Here is a 24,920-nt window from a genome sequence, read left to right as displayed (position 1 = left end):
TATCCAGGGGGCTGTGGTTTCTGATAGAGGGTACGCTGTGTGCAAATTCGCTTCCACTTCTCATCAACTGTGTGAAAAAAAGTGATATTTCTAAAGAGAGTTTGAGAAAGATGATATATAAATGTAACTAATACTAATAATACTATGTACTGCTTGCTCATCAGAATGATTTTTGACATCCTCCTCTGACCTGAGTGGTTTACATCCACATGATCCCCTTTTGCTGAACATTTCACCAGTCACACCATTGTTGGTATATTCTCGACACCGTGGAATGAGAAAAAGTCCACAAGGTTAACAGTTTTGGAAAGGGCATTAGTAGTTCAGTGATTAAGGTCCTTGGCTTGTAATTGGAAGGTTGCTGGTTCGAGCTCCACCACTGGCAAGTTACCACTGGTCAGCCCCTGAGCAAGGCCCTTAACCCCCACTTGCTTAAGTTGTACTCAGTCATAATTGTAAGTCGCTTTGGATAAAGACATCAGCTAAATGCCATCAATGTAAATGCTGGCTGTGGCTAGTCTTGCAGCAATACCCATACCTCATTCAAAGTTGTGCAGATTGCTTGATTTTCCCACTCTAATGTGAATTCACATTGAAAATGATTATTTTTTTCCCTGCAGTTTTCTAACAAGAAACCATTAAAAAGGCCTTTCCAATCTAACTTTTGTCACATATTCATGTTTTTCCCAGTAAGACATTCTAAAGAGCATTGTCCTGCCCACTATCAAATAAAGTAACAAAAATAAACTTTTACTTATTGTTCTTATAACATTTTTAGATGAAGTGTTTCATATATATGGAAATTAAATGTCTACTCAAGAGATGGAAGGGTTATATAGAATGTGGCAAGAAATATACTCCTGCTTCACTCTTGCAAACACAGAATTTCAAAAGAATAGATAGAGGTGTAACTCCTATCCATGGCCAAATACATCAGCACCCAGACATATTTCCCTATTTATTTCTGATAATACAGAGTCGACAGGCTGAATATGAACATGGACCATAGGGAAAAGATGAAAGAGTTCCTAGTAAGGAACAAAATACAGAATCTAACATAAAAGAAACAAGTGAATTATTAATCTCCTGAATCTTCAAGGTACTTTGTACAGGTGCATTGCAATTTCTTCTAGAGAAGTAAAAGGTTTCCAAGGAACAAATGGGAAAAGCCTTGGATGACCTATGATCTTGGATGATATGGTGTTTTGGCCAGTGCTCAGTCATCATTGTAATTAATTTCATCATCATTTTTGTCTGCATCATCCTCCTCCTCATTATCCTTTTTCTCCTTCTCTTCATCACTATCTTCACTGTCTATGTCATCAAAATCATCATGATCTTCATTGTCATTGGGGTCAATTTTGCCCACCAGCACCTCCTCAATCCAGATGTCCAGCTCGTTGGCAGTGGGCATGTTCTCTTCATCATCCATCTCCATCCAAATGCTGTCAGCCTTTGGAAGAGATATGTGGGCAGAGGGAAATAGGGACATATAAAAACTGAAAGGACAACTGAACCACAAACAAACTTACATGCAGAGACTGAGGGGAGAAATCTGAGGTAGATATAACAAAAGAGGAAAGGGAGCAACAATCAGTAGCCATGTTTCCATCAACCTTTTGTACATTTTACTAGGCATAAAATGAAAATGTGTTTTGGAAAAATGGCATGTATTTTATTACTAACAGCTTGTTGTTTTCACAAAGATTTTGCTTTATATAAGATTTTGCTATAAATAATGTGTGACAATGTTGCTATTGTTTCATATGTATAACCTAATGTCCCACATTACTTGAGTTCACAGTAATACAAATTGTTCACAAAATTTAGTGTTAAATATTATTTGTATTAAAAAAACTGGATGTAAATAAAGCTAATGTCAATATTTTGAATAGATATGGTGCAGATGAACACAAGAGAGATTGAAATGAGATGAGATAAGAGAAAGGTTCGAAGAGACAATTGGGAAAATCAAATATAGGCTTGCAGACTACAAGTAGCAGGCAACAAAGCAAAAAGGACAGTTACAAACTCTCATGTCAAGCATTTCAGGCAATGTTATCACAGCCCTTCAAGCAATGAACTATCTTAGCACAGCCCTGTGGGTGACGGTCTTACATCCTTCACATCCACAACACCAATTTGAGGAGAGGAGAGGTCAATGCCAAAGGTCTTCTCCCAGTAGGGCACCAGCTAATGACACACAAAGGTCAAACATCTGTATGTATTTATGTTCATATCTTTATTCATTTGTTTATTATACAGGCTCTGTTTGAGATGCATGTGCTCTAACAGTCAAAATATGAGTAAAACAGTCTTATTTAAGGGAACAACATTTAAGTTCTGTGAACTACACTATATAATGTTGCCTAATTTTTCCTATATATTCTAAAAATGAGCCTTATAAGCCCAACATGTTTCATTGTTGAACCAGTACAAAAGTTTTGATGGTTCTTGAAAAACCTTACAAATCTTCATAACGTCCTGATACTTACAAATGTCCTTGTATTTTTAGGGAAATTGACCTTTAAGCTTCAGTGGATTATGATAATGCAGATCAGCTGTCATTGCCAGGGGTCAAGGTTAGGGTTAGGGTTATGGAGGGTCTCACCAAGGGGAAATCATCTGGATCGATCCAGAGGATGCTGAGGTCAGGGTTTTCAGTGTTCACACCGGCCACCTCCTTTAGAATCTCAAGGAACTCAAATCCATCTATTGAAGGTTACAGATGTTAAAAGAACTCTGTACTGTGACCCAACTATTTTAAAATATAGGAAGCCCCTAGAAATGATTCACTGTTTACAAAAAAAACTCCAAATAAACAAACAAACAAAAAAAAACATGTTAAAATGTTAAGCATACCAGGGTCAGATTCCTCGGCAAAGGCCACAATATGTTGCCCATTGATGTCATCCTCCTAAATCAGAAACACACACAGATACTAGGGATACGCAGAGAGCCAGTATTTCTATCTGTACTTACTGAGGCAGTATAATTATTTGTATTTGAATAAAAGTGGAAGTAGGCATAACAAGTATATACATTACATAATTACATACATAGAAAGAGACCTCTTACAGTTTACAAGAAGCACATTTTATTTCTGCTCTACCTGTTTTCTGTGGGGTTAGGCATTGTTACATTAGTCATATTATCAATGTGTTGATATGGTAGGTGTGGGTAGCTTACATTTTAATATGGACTGCTGAATGAATAATAATTCATAAGAACATTATATAAAGTATCAAAACACATCACTCTATGGTATGAAGAATAATTTAAGGTTATTTATATAAGGTTATTAAGCTAAGGTTATTTGTATCTTTAAAAAGCTTTAAAAATAAAATATCTGATTAAATATGTGACCAAAGATTGGAAAGACAATTCTGAATGGGTTCTTTAGAAAACTGAAAAAAACATTAATAGGAGGAACCAAGAGTCGAATCAATCAGTTCTTTTTTGAGTTTCCTAATTTCATTGCTGCCATAGCAACAACTGGCAAACAGAAATGTAATGTCTATTAGTATTAAAATTCCTTGCTAAAAATGACAAATTCCTGACAAATTCCTTGCTAAAAATGACAAATCCTTAATTTTGATGGTACAAATGTGTTCAACAAACCAATTAGCAAGCTTTCTCTTGGTTTCTACAATGATTACATATGTTGCAAGTAATATAGTAAACAAGTCCTGCAGTAATGTGTGAAGAGGAATGGGTGATGACAATTGATAACTTTGTGGCAGTTATATTAATGGCTGATGGTCTCTTAACAGGTAAAACCTGAGCAATAGTACCATCTGTGACCTCCTTAGGAAACCCATGGTTTTGAACATTTCCATACTCTTCTGGAGGAAGTCTTCATTCTTATTGCAAATGCATTTAAGTAGCTGTGAGTAAAGGATGGAGTTTTTACAGGCCTTGGAATGTGTACTGGTATAGTGGAAGCTGCAGCCCGCTCCTGCAATTAAATTTAACATAACCCCAACACCCCTCACAGAAAGTCTCCTTATCAAGATGCTCTGGAATACCAGTTGCTGCCATATGGGGCGACCAGACAACTCATAACTCACTCTGAGGCCTTGTTTTATGAATACCAGAACTCCTTTGGCTCAGCTAAAAGGGCACTCCCTTCCCTTATCAGGTCTCCAAACAACTTTGTAAGGAAGGTTTATTACCTCACCAGGACACATGGACCAAACTTTAAGACCCATGATCTGGACTGAAGTGCAATCAGGCCATAAAGAATCTCACTTGGAATTTAGGGATGACTTCACAACCTGGAATACTTTAGATCAAGAAAAACTTATAGAGGCCATATTCTTGAAGGAATACTGGAATTTGATGTTTCACTTATGAAAGGCCTTCTCATGATCATTGCAATGAGACCAGGATCATGTACAAAATATAACTTTATCAATTTTTTTATAACAATATTTTTGTATTCCTTACTGATTGTACAGACAATGGATCCATAGCGCCCCTCAATGACTATAACAAACTCCCCATCTGGATTTGTTAATCATGTATGGCCAATAATGCATTGTTACATACATAACAGGCTCAGCACACTCAATTTTGAGTGAGAGCTAACTAGCTATCATCACTGAACTGCAATGAAAACTGCTCTCTTTTATGCATGAGTGGACCTAGGGATAATTTGCCTCGGTCCCTCTACCAGGAGTCAAGGGTTATAAACATCAATGCTCAGAAACAAAGATGTCACCCCGCCAGACACCCAAACAAACTACAATACCCATCATGCTGTTCATCTCCAGGAGCACGACTCATCCAGTCATCGACAGTTCATCAGATCCTCATCACCTGCATATTGAGTTCACCTGTTTTCCACATATATAAGCCATTCTAAGACCAATTGTTTTTGTGAAGCATTGTCTCCAGGTTACTTGAGCATACCGAGCGGTCTTTTGCTGTTTTTGAACTAGTTTTTCCGTTACTCTCGATTCCAATTTTTGCCTACCCCTGTTGGATTTGCCTGCCTGTGATTTTGCTCTATGGTTTTTTTGGACTCGGTCTGTTTTCATCAATGGTTGTGTTTACCCCTGACTGCATCTCTCTGGTTCTGACCCTGGCTAGTTTAACCCCTATGGATCCGGATTACAATAAAACTCCTGCCTTTTATCCACAAGCATTTGACTTTGCTTACAACGTTACAGAAGAAAAGTTTTTTGAGGTGGTGTAACTTTGCAGATTAATTTAGATGCTAGCGAATAAAAAGGTGCAGGTTTAATAAGAACAGGAAAATCCAGAACAATGATCGATACACAGGCAAGGGTCAGAACCAGTTGTAGCGGGGAGCGGTAAGGAGGCGGACGCATGTGTGGAGAAGAGCGAGATTTATTAAGGACAAATCCAGAGTCGTAGTCATCATGGGGTCACAGAGCCAACACGGAGAGTACGAGGATACACAATATCAAAACAAAGGCTAGGAAACACACCAAAAACACATGAAGGCAAACAGGGGAAGCAGGCTCGGAGAAACATACATACATTCAATGAACAGCAGATACAGGGAACCAGACAGGGTTAAAATGTATGAACTAATTAACACAAAACCAGACACAGGTAAAAGTAATAACAGGCGTGGAAAAACAGACGAGGGGGCGGAGAAAATTGAACAAGGAAGTAAAGGGAAACAGACATGACAGGGAAACGATGAAAACAGGGACGACAGGAGGTTGGGCAGTGGTGACACCAGTAGGGTAAAGCCAGGGATAATACAAACAGGTAGATAAACAGTCCCTGTAGAAATCCAAAAGGCAATCAGAACCAGGCAGACAAGTCCACAGGGGGCAGGAAAAGAACAGAAGAGCTCAATACAGAAACAGGATAATAAACATAAACAGGCAATCAGGAGAATAATGCACAGAAAACACTGGTAGCAATACTTTGCCAAGAGAATGACATGGCAGGTTTAAATATACTGAGTCAGGTGTACCTAATAATCTGGTGATGATCGTGTGAACTGTCTTTGAATGGTTGGGTTTTCCTCTAGGTGGGGAACAGAAGGTTGGGAGTTGTAGTGAACTGGGGAAATGGGTGACATGACAGATGGTTAAAGGTGAGGAAAGTTGGATCCAGAAAAGAAGAACATCAATGTGATCAAAGTTTTGTTTTGCATAGTTGGTAAGGTTAGAATTAATCCTGTTTGACCAACAGATAATAACCTTTCTACAAACTACATCTAGGATATGCTGTCGCATTGAAACATGCGAAGTCAAGGAACCGTCCATCTCAGCTCTACACTCTCCATGATGCTCAGACTTGCTGATTCAGGACAATGTTTGGTACCGGTTCATTGGCAGTGCACCAGAGGTTCAGGATCAGATTTCCAGCTGACCACAGCCACACCTAAACATCAGTGGACAGACCAGCCAAATTGACAATTTTCCCTGGAAACTGTCATAAGAGCTATAATTGTTCCATTCTTATGCTATCTCAGAGTGTCTATAGTGAGTTGCATTTCCTAGAGATAATTTTGTTCAGGTTAATATTTACTCTCCTCATTAGTCTATATAATAATGGGAATAACAGTTCTCTGGCTTGATCCCCTGACCAATTCTTTTCTTTGTTGTTTGTTTGTTATTATTATTATTTGATTTATTTCCTTTATCTCTGCAGCCCCCTTTCTTTTCTCCTTCAGTTGTCACTCATTAGGTATTCTGTTTGCCTGAGCCAAGTCCGTCATAGATGTCTATAACACCTGTTTCACAATGTCAATAATTTTTAAAATTCATTAATCAATAAACTTCCCATTTATTCAACAAGTTGGTCATTGGGGCAAATATATTTGAAGTAATGGTATTCGGTCGCTGCACAAGACATGAAATAATTTAGGAATGAGACTGATATAATGTTAATAAACCTTCAGTACTTCATAATCGTTATTTGACTTATTTTCCTTATATTTTAGGGTGGTGCCCCTTTTCAATACTCCATAAAATTATGCATGTTGCTACACTGGGAATAGTAAAGAGAGTCTGCAGGTTTATAATAAATGGTGATATTTAAACAAGAATTTCCAAACTTCACTGAAACATCCAAAACAGTTATCCTCATGCCAGGATGTGGTAAATTCCATATTCTGTATTTTCAAGGCCTGGGTGGAAATTGGAGAATGAAGATATGAACATTTGGAGCTCTTCAAATGTGCATGTAGTAATACCAAAAATGTCATTAATTTATCTCAGAAATTATTATTCAGTCATTCAATCATAATTGTAAGTTGCTTTTGATAAAAGCATCAGCTAAATGCCATAAATGCAAGGGTATAGGTCCAGTATATTGTGCAAAATAAAATGTTTCACAACACAGAGGATGGCTCCATTTTAGTACCCTTAGCACCCTTACTAACACCTTACTATTTGTGAGTAGTACTTGAAGTCAAAGGTGGAACAGTTCAGAGTTAACAGAAGTTCCAAGAATATCTGTGTGAAGGTTATTCTTCAGGTCTTGCATCAATAAAATGTTTTAAGGCTTTCAAACCATCTTCATTTGGAATTCTACACAGAATTAATGTTATGCTTTAAAAATCTGCTTTTCCATATACAAACAAAGTAGTTCCTCCTACTACATACCTGTCTGAATATATATATATATATATATATATATATATATATATATATATATATATATATATATATATATATATATATATATGTGTGTGGGTGTGTGTGTGTGTGTGTGTGTGTGTGTGTGTGTGTGTGTGTGTGTGTGTGTGTGTTTATTTATATAGGACATCCACACTTAAACTAAAAGACACATTTTAATTATGCAGTTATCATTCTTGCTAGCAAAGCTTACCCATGTTTCATACATGCTGTGGGGTTCTAGCTTTCTTAGGGTTGGTCTGTAAAGAGAAGAAGTGACAGTTTCAGTCACAGTCTTAATGCCAATTCTAAAATACACAAATCTACACATACTGACTTTATAGGAAATATACCAAATGTTTCTTGTCAAACTATTGGCTCCCCCAGTGATCAGTTGCAGAAACTGCTTTGTGGTTGTTGAAAATCATGCCTAGGTTAGCTATGTTATCCTGCTACAAAATACTCAGTTTTTTTAGTTGAGAGGTTGCAATTACCAAGGTTGAGAGACTAGAGATGGTTATGACTAAGGAAGTGGCTAGGAATGCTGTGTTTTCTAAGTAGTGTGGCATGGTACATGAAGGGAGTGGTGGAGAAACCAAATTAAATTAGTTGAAGACACAATTCTTCAACTCCTGACTTCCAGCAATCCAACTACATGACCACTGGATCCAATCTGTTCCAGACAATCTCAAGAGATCTGCTTCCTTTCATCTCTATCATCATCAACAACTCCTTATCTTCTGGATATGTGCCTACTGCATTCAAAACCACCAGGGTGGAACCAATCCTCAAGAAGGCCACACTCGATGGCTCCAACGTTACAAACTACAGACCGGTATCACCATGACCTCACAGTTTCCTTCAAGAACTCCCTGGTATCACCATCCAAAGCTGCCCATAGTCTGGGCATAACTTTGGACAACCAGTTGTCTCAACTCATGTTTCAAATCTAACCTGGTCTTGCAGATTTCTCCTTTGTAACATATGAAGGATTCTACCCTTTCTCTTGCAGGAAGCTACCCAGGTGCCTGTGCAGTCTCTTGTGATCTCAAAGCTAGACTACTGCAACTCTCTACTTGCTGGTCTTCCTCTAAGAGCCATCAAACCTCTACAACTTGTCCAGCATGCAGCAGCATGACTAGTCTTCAGTCTTCTGATGTTCACACATTACTCCACTGCTGCACTCCCTTCATTGGCTTCCAGTAGCTGCACTTCCAATAGCTGGCCTACAAAGCCAAAAATGGACCAGCCCCTTCATACATGAGGTCAATGGCCAAAGCCCGATCCCTACCTCGAGTATTTCAAACCTCAATTATGATTTGACTTGAAATACCATGCTTCAGGTCTCATGGAAGACCAGCATCGAGATTATTTTCTGTCCTAGCTCCAAGATAGTGGAATGAACTTTCACTTGCTGCCCAGACAGCAGAGTCCCTTGCAGTCTTCAAATGCAGACTGAAGACCCATCTATTCGTGGAATATTTAAATGAGAACTGACTCTGCTCCTATATTAAGTAAGTTAGTACTTATTGTAGGGTATTGTTTATTACACTGATGTTGTCTAACAAACTCTAGTATGTACTGTTTATTACACTTATTGTTTAAGATAGTATATTCTAGGCATCAGCAGTGATCCCTGTATTTCTACTGTATTATAGACCATTGGTATATTGGACTCTAACATACTGTACTGGCTAGGATCTATTCTATGAGTAAATGACAAAGCACTTTTGTAAGTCGCTCCGCTAAATTTTTGTCCTCTGCTAAATGCTGGAAATGTAAATGGCACTCCACTGTAGTCTCCCAGAGAAAACATAGACAATGGCATTATTGGGGAAAAAAATGTTTGGGAAATAGGTCTTAGCCCTTTGCAAAACTAATGGTTTGGCACAAGATATCTGACATCTTATCCTGTGTATATTTACATAAAAGATGAGAGCAAACACTGATCTTGTGCAGTGGCAACCTCAGAGCTTGAATCCAACCCCCTTGAAGTAGCACAGTCTTATCTAATCATGTGACAACTGCATGTCAAGCTTTAACAGAATGTCAGCAAAGTGGCTGCTACTTGGACTCACCTATCATGCTCCTCGATGTAGTCGATAAGCTCTGCCTCTGTGTATGGCTTGCCTGGGATGATGACGGGCTCATCCATGAAGGGCTCATAGAAATTCACCTCATTCAGATCCAGCTTTAGATTTGTAGCGATCTGCACAGATGTAACAGTGAGGCCAATGAGGAAACTCTTCTGACTGAATTTTGCAAAAGCTATATGTAGTGGATAGCTTACTTTTCTTTTATTGGAATAAAAATTTGTTCCCTTAAAGTTAATGTCTCCCTTCTCCCTCTGTTGGAATTGTCAGTTTACAATCAACAGGATGTTGGTCCCAACCTCTCTGTGATTCATTCCATCATTCCAACTCACAGTTATGTTGTATTCTCTTTCCACAGATTTCAGTTCTACAAAGTAATAACCTTTTGGTTTAACATTGTGTCTACTGAGACTTTAAACTGTATAAGCTCAAGAAATATGGTCATCTTAAATTAACCTTTGAATTACCATGTTTGCCTATCGTCTTTATTCTTTTACATTCACTTACATTGTGCCTATTGTCAACAAATTAGTTATCCACTTCTAATTATGTTTACTGATAATATAATTACAGTTATAATCTTATATGGAAATATATTAAGTGATTTTATTGGTCTGTATCTTTTAAGATGAGGTAGCTTAGATAACACAAAATTGTAGGTAAGTACCTAATTAGGTGCCAGTGTTAATTTGCCTTATACAATGTTTAATTTAATGTATTATGACAATGGTGTATAAAACTATTCAAAAATTAACTTTTTTTCTTCTGATTTAAATTTTCTTTGTTCTTGGTGAATCGTCCCATAGAAACCCATCTAGTTGGAACAAAGAATATCAACATATATGAATCCCAAACATGTGCATCTCTGCCCTTCATGCTTAGTTTGTTTAAAAAAGATCCCAGAGCAAGTCAAGTAGATCAGTCTGGAACTGCAACAAATAATATTTATGTGTGAATAAACGAATGAACTTTTTTATTTGAAAAAAAGGTCAACACTTCTTGTGAAGATTAGGTCTTGATTTTTCATTTGATAATGTTTTTGGTTCGATTTTTAGGTTTGTTATTTTTTTTTTTGGGGGGGGGGGGGGGGGTTCATTCATTGTCTTTATTCTGTTAGCTCACAGCACATGTGACCTGCAAACTTAGTTTATGGTTTAGTAGATATGTATTTTTCTGCTGATGGATTGGAACCTTTTTGTACTGTTGCCAATGATGATTACCCTTGGATCTATGTTTAGATTAGGCAGTTAAGAGAATTACAGAAACAAATCAACATCCACTTTTGGAATGTATTGCATCTCAGGAATTTGCCTACGAAATAAACAGGGTCATCCTGATATCCCCCAAAATGTCGGAGATGGCAGAAAGACCATTAATTACAATGACTCCCAGGTCATCACAATTTAATTCAGGGCTCCAAGCTAAATCTTAGAGCTTAGTCAGCAAAAGATATCCTACCGTGAACCAGTTCCAACATAAAGGGACAGTGAGTTCGAACTAAATGACATGTTGAATCAAAGTAATGCATAATAACCATATACATGTGCAGTGGTTGATTACTGATTAACAATAATTAATTATAATAATTAACAATAATTGTGGTCCCTCATAATTAGATTTGGGAACCCTCTTCCTTCCTTCCTTCCTTCCTTCTGTGTAGTGTAGAATTACAATCTATTACAGTCTATTGCAGTCTTTTGAATTATACATGTTGGGCTTTACCTACTTGGGGATTGAAGGTGGCAAAAAATTTGACAAAAGGGTGAAATTCTTCAGCAGCATCATCATACTCAATAAAGCCTGAAATGTGTAGAACATAAAGAAACATGACTACCATGTGAATACTAAACCTGATGTTAGAAAGGCTAAAAGGGGCATCGATACATATTAAATACTGACTACACTGATTGCCTTGAGTTATCATCACATAACATTTGACTGGGCAAACAAGGCTTTTTTTGGTGTATGAAATGTACTTACTTAAGGAATCCTCATTTTTAAAGTAGCCAACTAGCTTGATATCCTCAACAAGGTTAAAGAAACCTTTTAGCTCTCTCTCATTGTTAATGATCTCCACAGGATCCTTGATCACCTAAAAGGAATGAGTACAACATGAAAAACTGATGTTTTTAATTACTTTACTTCCAGATCCCTCATAAATGCAACCCACATATTACAGATAATGAAGGCTGACATCATGATTTTGCATTAGGCAGGAGTAATGGGTTGAGATCATGTAACCTCTTTGGCAAAACTATAATGAAAATGGGTCAGTCAGGACTACAAGCCAAACGAGTCCAATCAGAATGACGCACATCGTAGAGGAATTCCACCAGTGTCTCTGCAGCCAACTCTCCATCATACTCAATGATCTCGTCATCGATAAAAATGTAGATGCTGTCAACTTCTTCCAAACCTGTCCAAAATGAGAAGAATCCTTAGTCATAGAGATATGATTTACAAGCAATGATTATGTGCTTTAATTTACTAATCATTGAGTCTGATTACATCCTCTGAATTTGCTTGGTATACAGAATGTTTTATAGAATTTAGATTTCAATTGCTTTTTGCTTCATGGGCACATGCTACACTCCAAAGTTTACAGTAATAGGCTAGGACTATTTTTTGAGATGTTCGACTAAATTTTTGTCTAAAAAGCAGATTAAATATAAGCAAAAGCAAATAATAGCTATAGGACAGCCAGACTTGAGAACGAAGTATGATTTAAAAGTTTTAACAGTTGGCACATCACTCTCCAAAGATAGTTCTGTCACTAGAAGTGCTCTGCTTTTAGTTAAACTAAATAATGCTATTCACAGACATTACAGCACTGTAGGGGATGGTAAACCTGACATTCAGGGAAGCCATTGAAAGAAGAGTGATTTTTTAAAAAAAAATTTTTTGTATGGTTATAAGCACTCTGAGAGGAGATGGTGATAGTGACTGAGTACTGAAACAGTGATGTGAATATTGTATTGAGGTTTAGAGACTACAATGCATTGCATAATTACCCAATTTCTTGGCAACAGCAACATCTTTCTTCACATCTACCAAACCAAATCCAATATCCTTGTCATGAAGATCATCAAGCACCTGAGCGGCAAGCTGCATAAATGGACAGAAAATGTTACTGTTGCATTCCTATACACATAAACAAGCAGACAGACAAAAAAAATCACACCCACACACAGACACACCTACATCTAACCATAATATGAGCACCCTGGACTGTAGGATCAAGCAGAGGCTTCCTAGGATTCCAGATACCAAAGAGTGGGTGCATGATGGTGTTATAGCCCCAAAAGTCTCAATACAGAAAATGTAGGACTGCATTATGCAGGCTCTCTGAAGAATGGCCCATTGAGCACTACAGTGAACTGCCAGGTAGAAACTCTTTAGCAGGAAAATTGTAATTTCTCACTATACATGCAGCCCAGTACAACCATGGCATCTGTTCACACACACACACACACACACACACACACACACACACACACACACACACACACACACACACACACACACTGACAGCCATATATACACAACCACCAAACTCTGTATTCACTAGAGGGTGTTACTTCTGAACCTTTGCCCATTTGCTCCATTTGCACAATAGACCTGACACTGTCCTCAGGACAGGAGCTGCACATTCATTATGCTTGGTTATAATTTGATAAACTCAAGTTGCCTTATTTTTGTCTTAGGATTTACTAAATTGGTCTTTTTGTCTTGTTGTATTCTGCCCCATGCCCAGCAGAAGCCTAATCACAATGTTATCACAGCTGCTAATATATACAAGTCATTAAAAACCAAGCTGCATCAGTAAAGCTTTTATCAGTTCACAACAAAGAAGCTGCATCACAAAGACACACAGCTTTAAACTGTCACATAGGCTTAAAGACACTTAAATCAAATCTTGGCCCACTGTTGTGGGTCAGTGATAACTGTAACCAATACATCCATCTCATAGTAGAGCTAGTACAACAAGAGTTCCTATCTAGCTTGAATTTGTGCATAGTTGTGTATATAAAAACACAAATGGTGTGACTAGTGTAGTAGTTTTGGCTCATTTCTCTCCGGTAATTGTCCCTTAAAACTTTGGATTGCTTAAGCCACTTAAGCCACAATAAAGAAATAAAGAAATAAATAACAAAATAAAAATTCACAATAGGATTACTTTCTTTCCTTATTTTGACTAATGTGTCAAAAAAATCTCTCAACTGGTGACAGAAAGCCGAACAAACTTAGACAAATAGAAATGAAATACTAAAAAGCAGAAAGGTTGAAGTGAGGACTAGGAACAGTTTAAGGACCTGAACATACCTGGTACGTGAGGGCGGCAGGACTTGTTAGCAACTGCAGAGAGAAGTCAAGGTTCTTTTAGAGTAGGGTACCAAAAACAGAACCATTCAACCCCAGAGAGTACACAAAATCAACCAATAGAATGCAAAATTATACACCTCAGAAAACCAACAGAATGTAGAATTATGCATCTGGGAGGATATGCAAACCACAATGCAACTGAGATCAAGCAGATTCACTTAAGCAATAATGCATACTTGAATTACTCTATGCGTTAATCCATAGGACAATAGATTCACTGACATAAACATCAGGCTTTGCAATTATATACACCCCAAATCCACTTAGGAGCCTTTGCATACAACATAATCAATGTTTAAAAAAAAACTGAATCAATGAAGCCAATTTCTTAAGTGATTAGATTTGCAACTGACCAGATTTAATATCTATAATATATTCTCCTTTAATAGCTATAATATATTCTCCTTTAACTGCTAAAAGCCTGGAGCTGATTATCTGTACAACAAGATACAATTTGCACACATGGAACTGACAAACCTATTTCTAACTGTGAGAGCAGAACTACACTGAGGAAAGTTTGATCTTGTAAATATATTTACTCAGATGTGGTCTCCATGCCCCAAGCCTGCCTGCTCTGATAAATTTGTTTTATCTTAAAATGTATGTTCTGATAATCCTGCTCTGCTAGATTGTGTTCAGAATGCAAGGGAAAAGAAATTTCATTAAAAAAACCCAAGGAATTTGCATATGAAATCACTGGTAACTGACTATTAGATTAATTAATTAAAGCTAACATCTCAACAATGTAATTTATCTACATTGTTAGGTTAAAAAGTGGGGCATGTGGAAAATGTTAATTTTTCTTCGTCTTGAAACCACAAAAGCCAACATAATGATTCTTCAATAGACAATCATGTTGATATTCAGTTCTCTACCACTTGCCCATTCTCAGCACCAAGTCTTTCATATTAAGTTTTGTTAGGTTAGTGGTGAAAAAAATGATTCTGTGTCCTTGTATGATTAGTTTTAAAGCAGATTGCTGCAGGGGAATAAAAGATGACAGATGAAATGACTCAGACATGAGCCACAGCCATAAACATGCCTTCAGTCTGTGTGTGTGTGTGTATATGTGGGTGTGTATGTGTAAGAAAGAGAGAGCGAGAAAATGCAGACCACCTGTTTTGACTCTGTCCATAAACCACATTATTCTCTTCATATTTGTCTCTCTAAACTTTTTCACATTGATGATTGTCCTGAAATTTTCTGACACTCTTTGTTTCAAAATTTCCCCCAGATAATTGCTATGTACTTTAGTAGCAGTTGAAATGAATGTTGTAAAGCTTATAGTTAAATGAGGCTGAATCACTTCTGACACTTCTATCTTCCAATTAACAGGCCTCTGATGTTGCTAAAGCAGTCCTAAAATGAACATCATGTTGAATGGGTATGATTTTAACAGGTCCAGATGGGTTTATAAAAAGAAAAAAAGACAAGACAATATCATATTTTACAATATCATACGATTTTTAAATACTAAATATTGGTTGAAAGCTCAGGTTGTTTGAGCACTAACTGGTGTTCATTATGTTATTCTGAGCTGTCATAATCCCTTACATTTACCACTATCAGCTTCAGAAAACAAAGGCTTTGTCATTGTATGGTGTATCACTTTAGTTACATTTTACATTAGTTAAATTTGACATTAGATAAATTCAGTGTAGTGTCATACAATTAATTTGTTCAAAAGGCTACACATGCACATGTTCATATTCACTGCACTCATCTTTGACATCATGGTTTCCCATCAGTGGTCTGCTGTGGGGTGGACACTGTTGATGTACCATAAGAAGGCTCAAACAGGCTTAATTTAATATGAAGTGACTCATCTATGAGTGGCATAATCCCAGCTCTGGATTGGTGGTGCTCCTCTCTTTCTCTCAGCTGCTCAATGAAGTTAGCACTGCACATCAATCTAGCAGTAATGAGATCTTTCTCGCTCTCAAATGTTTTGCCGATCAAGAAAATACTAGAACCTTGCCCACTCTCTACAGAAATCAAACATGGTAGAACCATGCCCACTCTCCACAGAATATAAAAATGCCCACTTTCTACAAAACACAAGCATGGTCGAACCTTGCCCACTCTCTACAGAAAATATGGTAGAACCTTGCCCACTCTCTACAAAGCACAAACATTGTAGAACCTTGCCCACTCTCTAGACAATGCAAACTTGCAGAACCTTTTGCATTCTCTACAGAACACAAAGTGTCCATGCAAGCTTGGATATTGTCATGCACAAACATTGCTAAGTGTAGAAGGGGCCATCCCTAATGTACAGAGAAAAAAACCCCAACTAATTTCTTATGGGCAGCCTAAGTACAACTTTCACTTTACTTGTCATAATTTTGTATAAACATGCAAATATTCCATTGCAGCTCTATTGTAAAACCATTAAGATTGAATTTACTATCAATACAAATGCAGTTTTCACATGATCAGAGGAGATACAGCACCACTGGAGCTGAGGGTTAAGGGCCTTGTTTAAGGGTCTAACAGTAGCTGTGTGGCAGAGCTAGGATTCAGACCTACAACCTTTCAAGCCCAAAGTCCTGCCCACTAGGCTACCACTGCCCACACCAAGAGCCACAGTCAGAGCAAAGTAGAGATTTGCTAATTTAATACAAAGACCTATCATGCCTAATTGTAAAATTGATATATACCTTAAGGAAACATTAATAGTGAGCACGGGTATTTAATATGTAGTAAGTCCATTCTAAATTTTAAACTGCTGTGCAAAAATTAGTTTGCAAGATTGAAAGAAGCTGCAGGGTCAACTTATGGTAATGTGATCATGCCAAGTAGTCTCATTTTTCGTTTATTAGGCATACTCAATGAACATCTATATCTGTTTGAGGATACCTTCATGACATCTGATAGAGATTTGGAAAAATATATTTGCAATAATTGTAGCTACATTGAGCTTGAGATCTTGCAGATGGAAATACATAATGCAGATCGAGATATATGATATTCTCTGAAATGAATTATAACGTCACTACTGGAGGGGATCCACACGCAGGGCTTAGAGGAGAGGGAAGTGGACAAAAGGACAAAAACACAATCCAAGAGAAAAAAAAAAGCTTTGACACAAAGCTCATGTCACTCTACAAATATTTTGTCACTCTACAAAGCAGATTCGATTTCAAGATAGAGGCCCCCTAGATAGAAGCCAGATATTTTTCTCAGGAGTATGACGAAGGAAACCAGTGAAATTCTGTATTTCTTTGGGAGATATCCAAATGTCTCCAATGTCAAACTTGGAAGCCTATGCTTGCTTAGTTGTCTTGCTTTCATATTGAACCCAACTATGCGGTCAGTCTTTTTGACTCACTGTATACATTGCAAAACAGAGAACACTAACTTCACTCTTTTACAACTGAAAGAGACAGCAAGGTCACTTTAGGAATTACCAGATGATGCATGCTAGAGATTAGTAGCACTGGTAGATTTTTACTGTCATAAGTCTCTGTAAATTCAGTTGAGTTGATCATTGTGTTTGAGGGCAGATAATGTCTGATAAAGGCAGATAAAATTTTTCTCTATCATGAAAATAAATAACTAAAAGAAAGTTGGCAAAACATTGTTAGGTTATGCTTACTGTGCTCTGTCACCCCCCAGCTCCCATGCGTCAAAACATCCAGTCACATGTCACAATCATTTCCTAAATCACAATCACCCACTTATTGTCACCTATTTTGTTCTCCACTATTTAATCCCAAAAGGTCCTTATACCAGGTTCTTAGCATTAACCTGCCAGTAGTCTACTGACTTTCCTCCACACACATCCCCAGGCTTCACAAAAAATTACTTTCATTTTGGCTTTAATACCTTTCCTTCTCTTTCTCTGCCTTGCCTTTGTCTTTGTTTTTGTTATTAAACACAGCTCACCCTGCAACTTGCATCTCACTTTTTGACTTGCTCATCCATAATATCACATGCTCAAATGCTGAGCTCAAATGTTTGCATTCTATGAAGGCCCACTCAGTGATTAAAGCTTGTTCTCTTTCTGCAACTGTGACCAAATGAACACAACAAGAGACAATGTGGGAGTCTAGATTTTTTGGATTGCCACATGGGACTTAAAAACAAGAAATTCTCTATTAAAGAAATATTTTTGTGGTACATTTGTCACATCTTAACTGGTACCTAGCCAAGCATAAGGCAGCATGTGCTCACAAGCACACACACCCCATGAGCACCATGATTCTGGCTCACAGCACACCTCTCACACATGTGTTGCCAATCACACCACAGCTATATTAACCCACAGGTTCCTACCACCAGTGCTTCTCATTAAACTGTTTCCAGTCTAATACTATGCCAGCTTCCTCCTTACTGCCATTACATGCCCTTTTGTTTTCCTTTATTGCCTTTGTTGTAATTGTTTGGTTTCTTTTAATAAATCTGATTTTTGCTCATCAGCTCGCATCTTGCTCCCCTACCTCGCAATTTTACGATATTATCTAAATAATACATCTATATGAACCACATTCAGAGGGCTTTGTTATTGTTCATTTATTTTTAAGTGTGCCATGTGTTTTCTTAATGTTCAGCTGCTAACAGGGAGAACCCACAATGCTCCTATCTAGATATTTTTTGTAGCATTTGGCTTCTCTGCATTTCCACATTGTCAGACAAGAATGATAGATAATAATGCCTCATATAAACCAAGAATAGGTTGCATGTTAATCATCTTGACATCTGAACATGGTGCCTTTGGAGATAATAGACTAAAACTTAATGTTAAAAGTTAAGAGAGGTCCATTCATCACCACACTTTGAGGAAATGTAAAAATATATTTTTTAAATGCACTTATTAGACAATTTGTTAACTGTCTTTTGAAAATTCTCAGAATGTTCTCTGAATGTACTGTGTAATGTAACTTTACAAATAAACTATGCACTTCTGTTGCAGACTTGCACATTATCCTACTTGCTGCTAGAGTACTGTACTAAACCAGTACTGTACTCTGAACTGTTCTGGCTGCAACCGGTGACTGCTATGTTCAGGGTAGCATGTCACTGATTCCTATGCACAACTCGCTTTACATATGCCCAGTACTGTGTACTGGACTAAATAATTGCACTGTCTACTCATTTTGTATTTGTCCTGTCCTGTATTTATTATTTTCACTGAATTCTTATTACCATTGGCATTTTTATTGTATTTATTTAATTTTGTGTTTATTTATTTATTAAATATTTATTTTATTTGTGTTCTCTAGTGACCTATATCAAGGATATGTGATTGTATTACCAGGACAAAATGTCACAATATAATTTAAAATTATACTACTTCATTTTGACTCTTCAAGGGAAATATATATTTAGGAACTGTTTAAGGATATTATTACTTGCCTATATACTGTCTATATAATTTGACATGCAAGAGCAAAGAAGACACATTTATCTAGCTGAAAGCATACACCATAAGCTATATATACCTCTCTAGCCAACAATCTGCTGACATATGTGTTATCCAGCTGAGTGTCACACTTAATCACCTGCCACATCACTCTCCACACATTTCTTGCCAATAGCTAACACAACTCTACTTGTGTTTGGCCATTTAAATACAAGGCTGAGAGGTTTGTAGTACAATATGTAGATCACACTTCAGCAGTAAAGGGCAAAATGACATTCAAATAATTATTAAGCAATTGTATATAACCTGCAGATAACTGTAACACATAAATACCTAAATGTAGGATGTTTATGCATCCTGAATGTGGATGTTTATGCATCCATCTCATGCATTATTTCACCATATAATATAAAATGGTATTTCACAATTTATTGCCATATCACCATGTTCACAAATAATATTATTATATTACTATGGTAAAACTCGTAACAGCATGAACACATAAATCCAATTTATTTTTCGCATCATATTTATGCCATTTTTATTTGTGGCTCTTCACTGCATATGTAACTGATCCTTGAATATGTAATTCCAAGTGAGAATTTTCTGATATTCATATGTTTTTTCCCACTACTGTTAGCTCATCTCCTGCACCCTCTCTTTTTTTTAATCTTCTTGCCATAATCTTTAACACCTAAAAAATTTGTCAACTGACCTCTAGAACAAATAATCCATTATTTCATTAAAGAGTAAAAATTTCCAAAATCTGATTTGACAGAACCAAATTTTTGTGTTCACAGCAGGCATAAAATCTGATCTGTCACATACAGACAAAACTATTGCAATTGCATGAAACAGAAATGCTAGAAATCATGAATCCAGAAACGCCAAAGCGTATTGTCAGCATACTGTGTAGGCCAGCTGCAGATATTCAGAATATGGTCATGACTTTAACAACTGTCAGTCAATGTTGTAGGCTCTCCCAACTTAGACACAAGCTACCATCAGACAGTGTATGAATATATATGAACCATATGTACCAATAAGCACATTTCCATCCACAAATATAAAGTATAGTATTTCCATCCACAAGTATAAACCAACAAGATACTGTATGTCACTGCAGGAGTTATGCTTGAAATACTAGGATACAAAATCCAAGCACATCAACTAATGGCAGATAATCTAAGTATTGCCTGACTCAGTGCCACACACATGGATACTCGAATGCCTAGCCCTGTGTAAGGTCAGTAAGATCATCTTTATCCTTAACTCAATAGAGGACAACACTTGAAGCCAACCTGAAGACAATTTCTCAGGTGACCATAAAGTGTGGTAATAGCAAGGATATGCACAGTCACCACTGCTGTTCTGCCTGAAAGGGAGGAGGTGCCAGAGTAGGATAAGGCCCTCCATAGAATGAGATGGCTAGCATAAAACAATCCTCCTAATGGCTTGGTAAAGATATCACTGAAGAAGCACAGAGGTACAGATGCATAAATCACAATGAACAAGCACTAAGTACTACATCAATTGAAGCAGGTGTGCATCACAGCAGACAAGATCCAAGATGGGCAATTCAGCACCTAATACAAAGGTTGTGTCAGTGATGATATTGGCACTTGAGATTGTGACCCCTAAGCTAGAGGAGTGGCTCCCACAGATCCCCGTAATGACAATCTCAGTCCAGAAGTGCACAATTGTCCTAAGAGCACATCCTAAGAGCACGATCCTCAAAAAGCTTCGGATAGAAGGCACAAGTAAGATGACCAAGTAAGTAAGATGAAAAATAAGATGACCAACCACTGGAAAGGTGAGAAGAATTTTAATAAAGACAGGAATTTGCACATCTGGAATTTGCACAAGGACCACTGTACAAAATATCCAGTTTCTCAGCAAACAACATGTGTACTGTACTGTGTATATATAGACCTGTGTTGTCCAACCTCATCCGTGTATGGTTTGCTCTAGTGGTCCACTTACCATTGAATTGGTTCCTCAGTATTGGACCCAGATCATTTTTAATCCAGGCGACATCCAAAATGACTCGACTCTCTTTGTCGATGCGCTTATTTTTCAGAGATAGGCAAATTGTAGTCTTAAGAGTCTTGCCCAAGCACTTGGTGTTAGTAGAGATTTCCCAGACGCATCTTAAACACTACCGTCACATTACCCAAGAGTATGTATATCTATGGTGATCTTGAGAGTTTCAAGTGGAATCCCAGGTTTCAAGTGGAATCTTTAACCTTGAACCATTATTTGTAATAATAAATTTTCACATAGTGGAAGATTCTCTCAAATGTTTTAACAAAAGCTCTCAAGTTTTTGAACTAAAGGTCTTAGGTGCAAAACTGCCTCCCTTATACATGGATAACTTAGATGCCCTACATTTACTTAGACATTTCAACCAAGCCAGAGGTATATTCTTATTTACACAACAATGTCAGATCTGGTTTCAGATTTGGTTACATCATATGACTAATCTGAGACCAATTTCACAGTGTTTTGTGGTGAAAGGACAGTCTTAGATACAACTCAGTGAATAGAACAGTAAACTGATGACCTACCATCTTGCAAAGATGTAAAGATCTTTGTGCTATGATAGGAAAAATATATAATTCTTGTAGGTCATCAGTTTAATAGAGAGCTCTTAGCCACAGTACATTGCTTTGAATAGAGGCTAGATAGGGACAAATCTTTAAGATGTAAGATTAGACTGCTGTCACGGAACGCTCCGCCCCCCCACAAGTCACATGGTATGGCCTGCTGCATGCAGAGGGTTCGTTTGTTTGTAGCCACACCCTGCGTGAGGGTGCACACCTGTACAGGGTTTTGACGTTAATTGTTTCTATGTCTATAAACCGCTGTCAGTGTGCACCTGGTCATTGGTCATTGTCAATATCAATGTTAAGGTAGCCTGCATATGTAGGTCAGTCCTCATCATTGTGTAGACGGTCTGTGTTAAATGTTCACTTTGTGTAATACTGTTCAGATGTGTTTATGTTCAATGTTCTGTTCTGTGTGAGTGCCCTGTTAAATGTTATTAAATGTCTCACAAAGTTGAGGGAGTCTGCGCATCCTGCTCTACGCCCTTCGGCACTTGGGCCACACGTTACAATTACTAAAAATAATTATATTTATGTATTAGAATACCCATCATGGCATCATTGTGACTATTTTAGTTATGTAAGCACTTACCTAGCTAGGTATCAAGACTTGCCATGGTTGCTTATTTAAGAAAATATTTGGTTTGAATGATAAAGGCTAGGTGGAAATAGTATTCTAAGACATTGAAAATCAGCAGATATTCAGTGCAAAGGTGAAGTTTTCTGCTATTACATATCTTTGTGTAACTCAGAGCACTACATACACACATAAGTTTCACTTGGGAACAACTGTGTCTGATTTCATGCATTTTGTGAGATGTAAGGCTAGATGGGTTCAATCTCTCCATGCATTTGTTCATCTTTCCATGGATAGTATCCAACACATTACCTTCAACTGCTGAAGTCTCAACCATCTCTTTACTGACAACTAATACCTTCTGGCCATTTAAGCTCCATTCGGGTCAAACATTACTGCTGCATTTTCTCCCTTTATCTTTTGCCTTTCATCAAACACACACCACGGGTTCCAAGCAATCACCTGAACACACCTCCAAAGCGAGCTCCTCCACTTCTAACTGCTTTCTGGCCATAAGGTTTTCCCCAATGGCTTTGTGATAGTAGATCACCATGATGTCATACTTCTTCATCACAGTCTTGTAGTTTTTGTTGGTCAGTTCATGAACACGGTCCCGACCATCATACTCAGGGATTTCCAGTAGCCTTTGCCCCCAACACAGAACTCCTAGGGCAAGGACAACTATGGCAAAGATTGAAGTCCACTTCATGTTTTCCCAACACCTTGATTAATTAAAAATAAATTTAAAAAAAATATATATATATACACACACACACACACACACATATATGTGTGTATGTGTGTGTGTGTGTGTGTGTGTGTGTGTATATATATAAAAAAAAAAAAAAAAGATCTTTGTTCCTAAGAGCAGGTTACATGAAGAGTGAGAAACAAATTCTAATTTGTTCATCCAGGACTGATAGTTCACACCTCTTTTTAAACACATATGCACACAAATACTTGAGGAAAGCTTAAGGGGAGGGGTTAAAGTGGAGGGTGGGGTGGGCCTGGCTATAAGTTAAAGTTGTTGGTGAAGTTGGAGCTGTACAGTCTGGTAATAAATAAACAGCAGGACGTGACTGGATGGTTTAAAAGGGGGTTCGATGTGATTGGGTGGTTGGATGGGGTCATCTTCAACAGCACCTGTTGGAAGAAGCAGAGCTCAAGCATACCCCTCCCTCTCTGATAGAAGCTGTTACTCACTGAGAGCAACATAGATAGCTTCTCTCAAACAGGGAGGGGTATGCTTGAGCCATAGTGGGAGGCTATGAGATTCCATTTCCATATAAAGTTTTGAAGCGGGGCTTGAAGAGTGGTTTGCCTCTCACTAAAAATAAGAATGAAATCAAGCAGTCTGCTTGCTGTCCTGATAGGTAATACAATCACATATCCTTGATATAGGTCACTGGAGAACACAAATAAATTAAATATTTAATCAATAATTAAACACTTAAATAAATGAATATGGTAAAAATGCCAATGTTAATAAGACTTAATAAGGCATACAATGTCTATTTGAGAGCCTATCCATAAAGCATGTTTTATTTTTATCTGTAGACAGTCAGAGAAAAATAAAGAGATGGTGACATGAAGCAGAGTCAAAAATTCATTTATAGAGTTTAACCAAATGTAACAGGAGATTGGAGTTATTAATAAAGTTTAACTTCTGGTCTTTGCACCTTTATTCCAATGATTGACTCAGACCATAGCATTTGGAGAAGTAACACTGGTCCACAGGAAGGGAATGGATCCTGGGACCCTACTTGTCAAACTTCATCAAGGGAGATACACAGTAGTGCAAGTATGCTAGAGAGTTCCACACTATTGCAGCAGGCAGCGTGTGGAGCATGACAGCTATGAGAACCGTGTTTCACAGGGGTCTCGAGGGAAATACAAGTCAAAATTCCTTGTGAAAGGTGAATCCACAAACTCGTCTGACTTCATACAACTAACTATTACAATTGACAACTTACAACACACCCACCACCCAAACCAAGACAAGCAAGTGTCTCACTATCTTGTCCATCTCCTAACATCGTAACCAAGGATCAGCTAATGCCAATGCAAGTGGATCAATCGAGCCTATCGATGTGTGAGACAAGTAAACACACCTTCCTGAGTCTTAGTCTCTATTGTGGAGGAGAGGGTCATTTTCATTTGTATGACAACTGTTTCTTTGCTCCCATTAGATTGGTTTTCGGTGAGAGTTAGAAGATGCTCTAAGCAAGGATCCTGGATCAGTGGAATGTTCCCCAGGGAAGCAATACATATTCCTGAGAGGTGGTCCTG

The 24,920-nt window shown here is 37.6% G+C and overlaps 1 protein-coding gene across 2 annotated transcripts; it reads right to left on the bottom strand.

The window, feature by feature from the left end:
• Positions 1 to 939: 939 nt before the first annotated feature.
• Positions 940 to 23,553, bottom strand: casq1b (calsequestrin 1b). Of its 2 annotated transcripts, XM_035529551.1 has the most exons (12): positions 23,104 to 23,553; positions 14,024 to 14,056; positions 12,712 to 12,805; positions 12,016 to 12,116; positions 11,681 to 11,792; positions 11,427 to 11,500; positions 9,686 to 9,816; positions 7,822 to 7,867; positions 2,863 to 2,917; positions 2,612 to 2,712; positions 2,119 to 2,193; positions 940 to 1,453 (listed from the first exon to the last, which is right to left on the bottom strand). In XM_035529551.1, the coding sequence occupies exons 1-12, from the start codon at positions 23,338 to 23,340 to the stop codon at positions 1,217 to 1,219; spliced, it is 1,296 nt and encodes a 431-aa protein (XP_035385444.1). In that variant the 5' UTR covers positions 23,341 to 23,553; the 3' UTR covers positions 940 to 1,216. The 2 variants fall into 2 exon arrangements, with proteins under 2 accessions (XP_035385444.1, XP_035385445.1); XM_035529552.1 differs by lacking the exon at positions 14,024 to 14,056.
• Between the last annotated feature and the right edge of the window lie 1,367 nt (positions 23,554 to 24,920).

This window comes from Electrophorus electricus, chromosome 9 (genome assembly GCF_013358815.1).
Source record: "Electrophorus electricus isolate fEleEle1 chromosome 9, fEleEle1.pri, whole genome shotgun sequence".
NCBI lineage: Eukaryota > Metazoa > Chordata > Actinopteri > Gymnotiformes > Gymnotidae > Electrophorus > Electrophorus electricus.
Note: the sequence above shows the minus strand (reverse complement) of the source record. Positions and strands in the feature narration are given on the sequence as shown.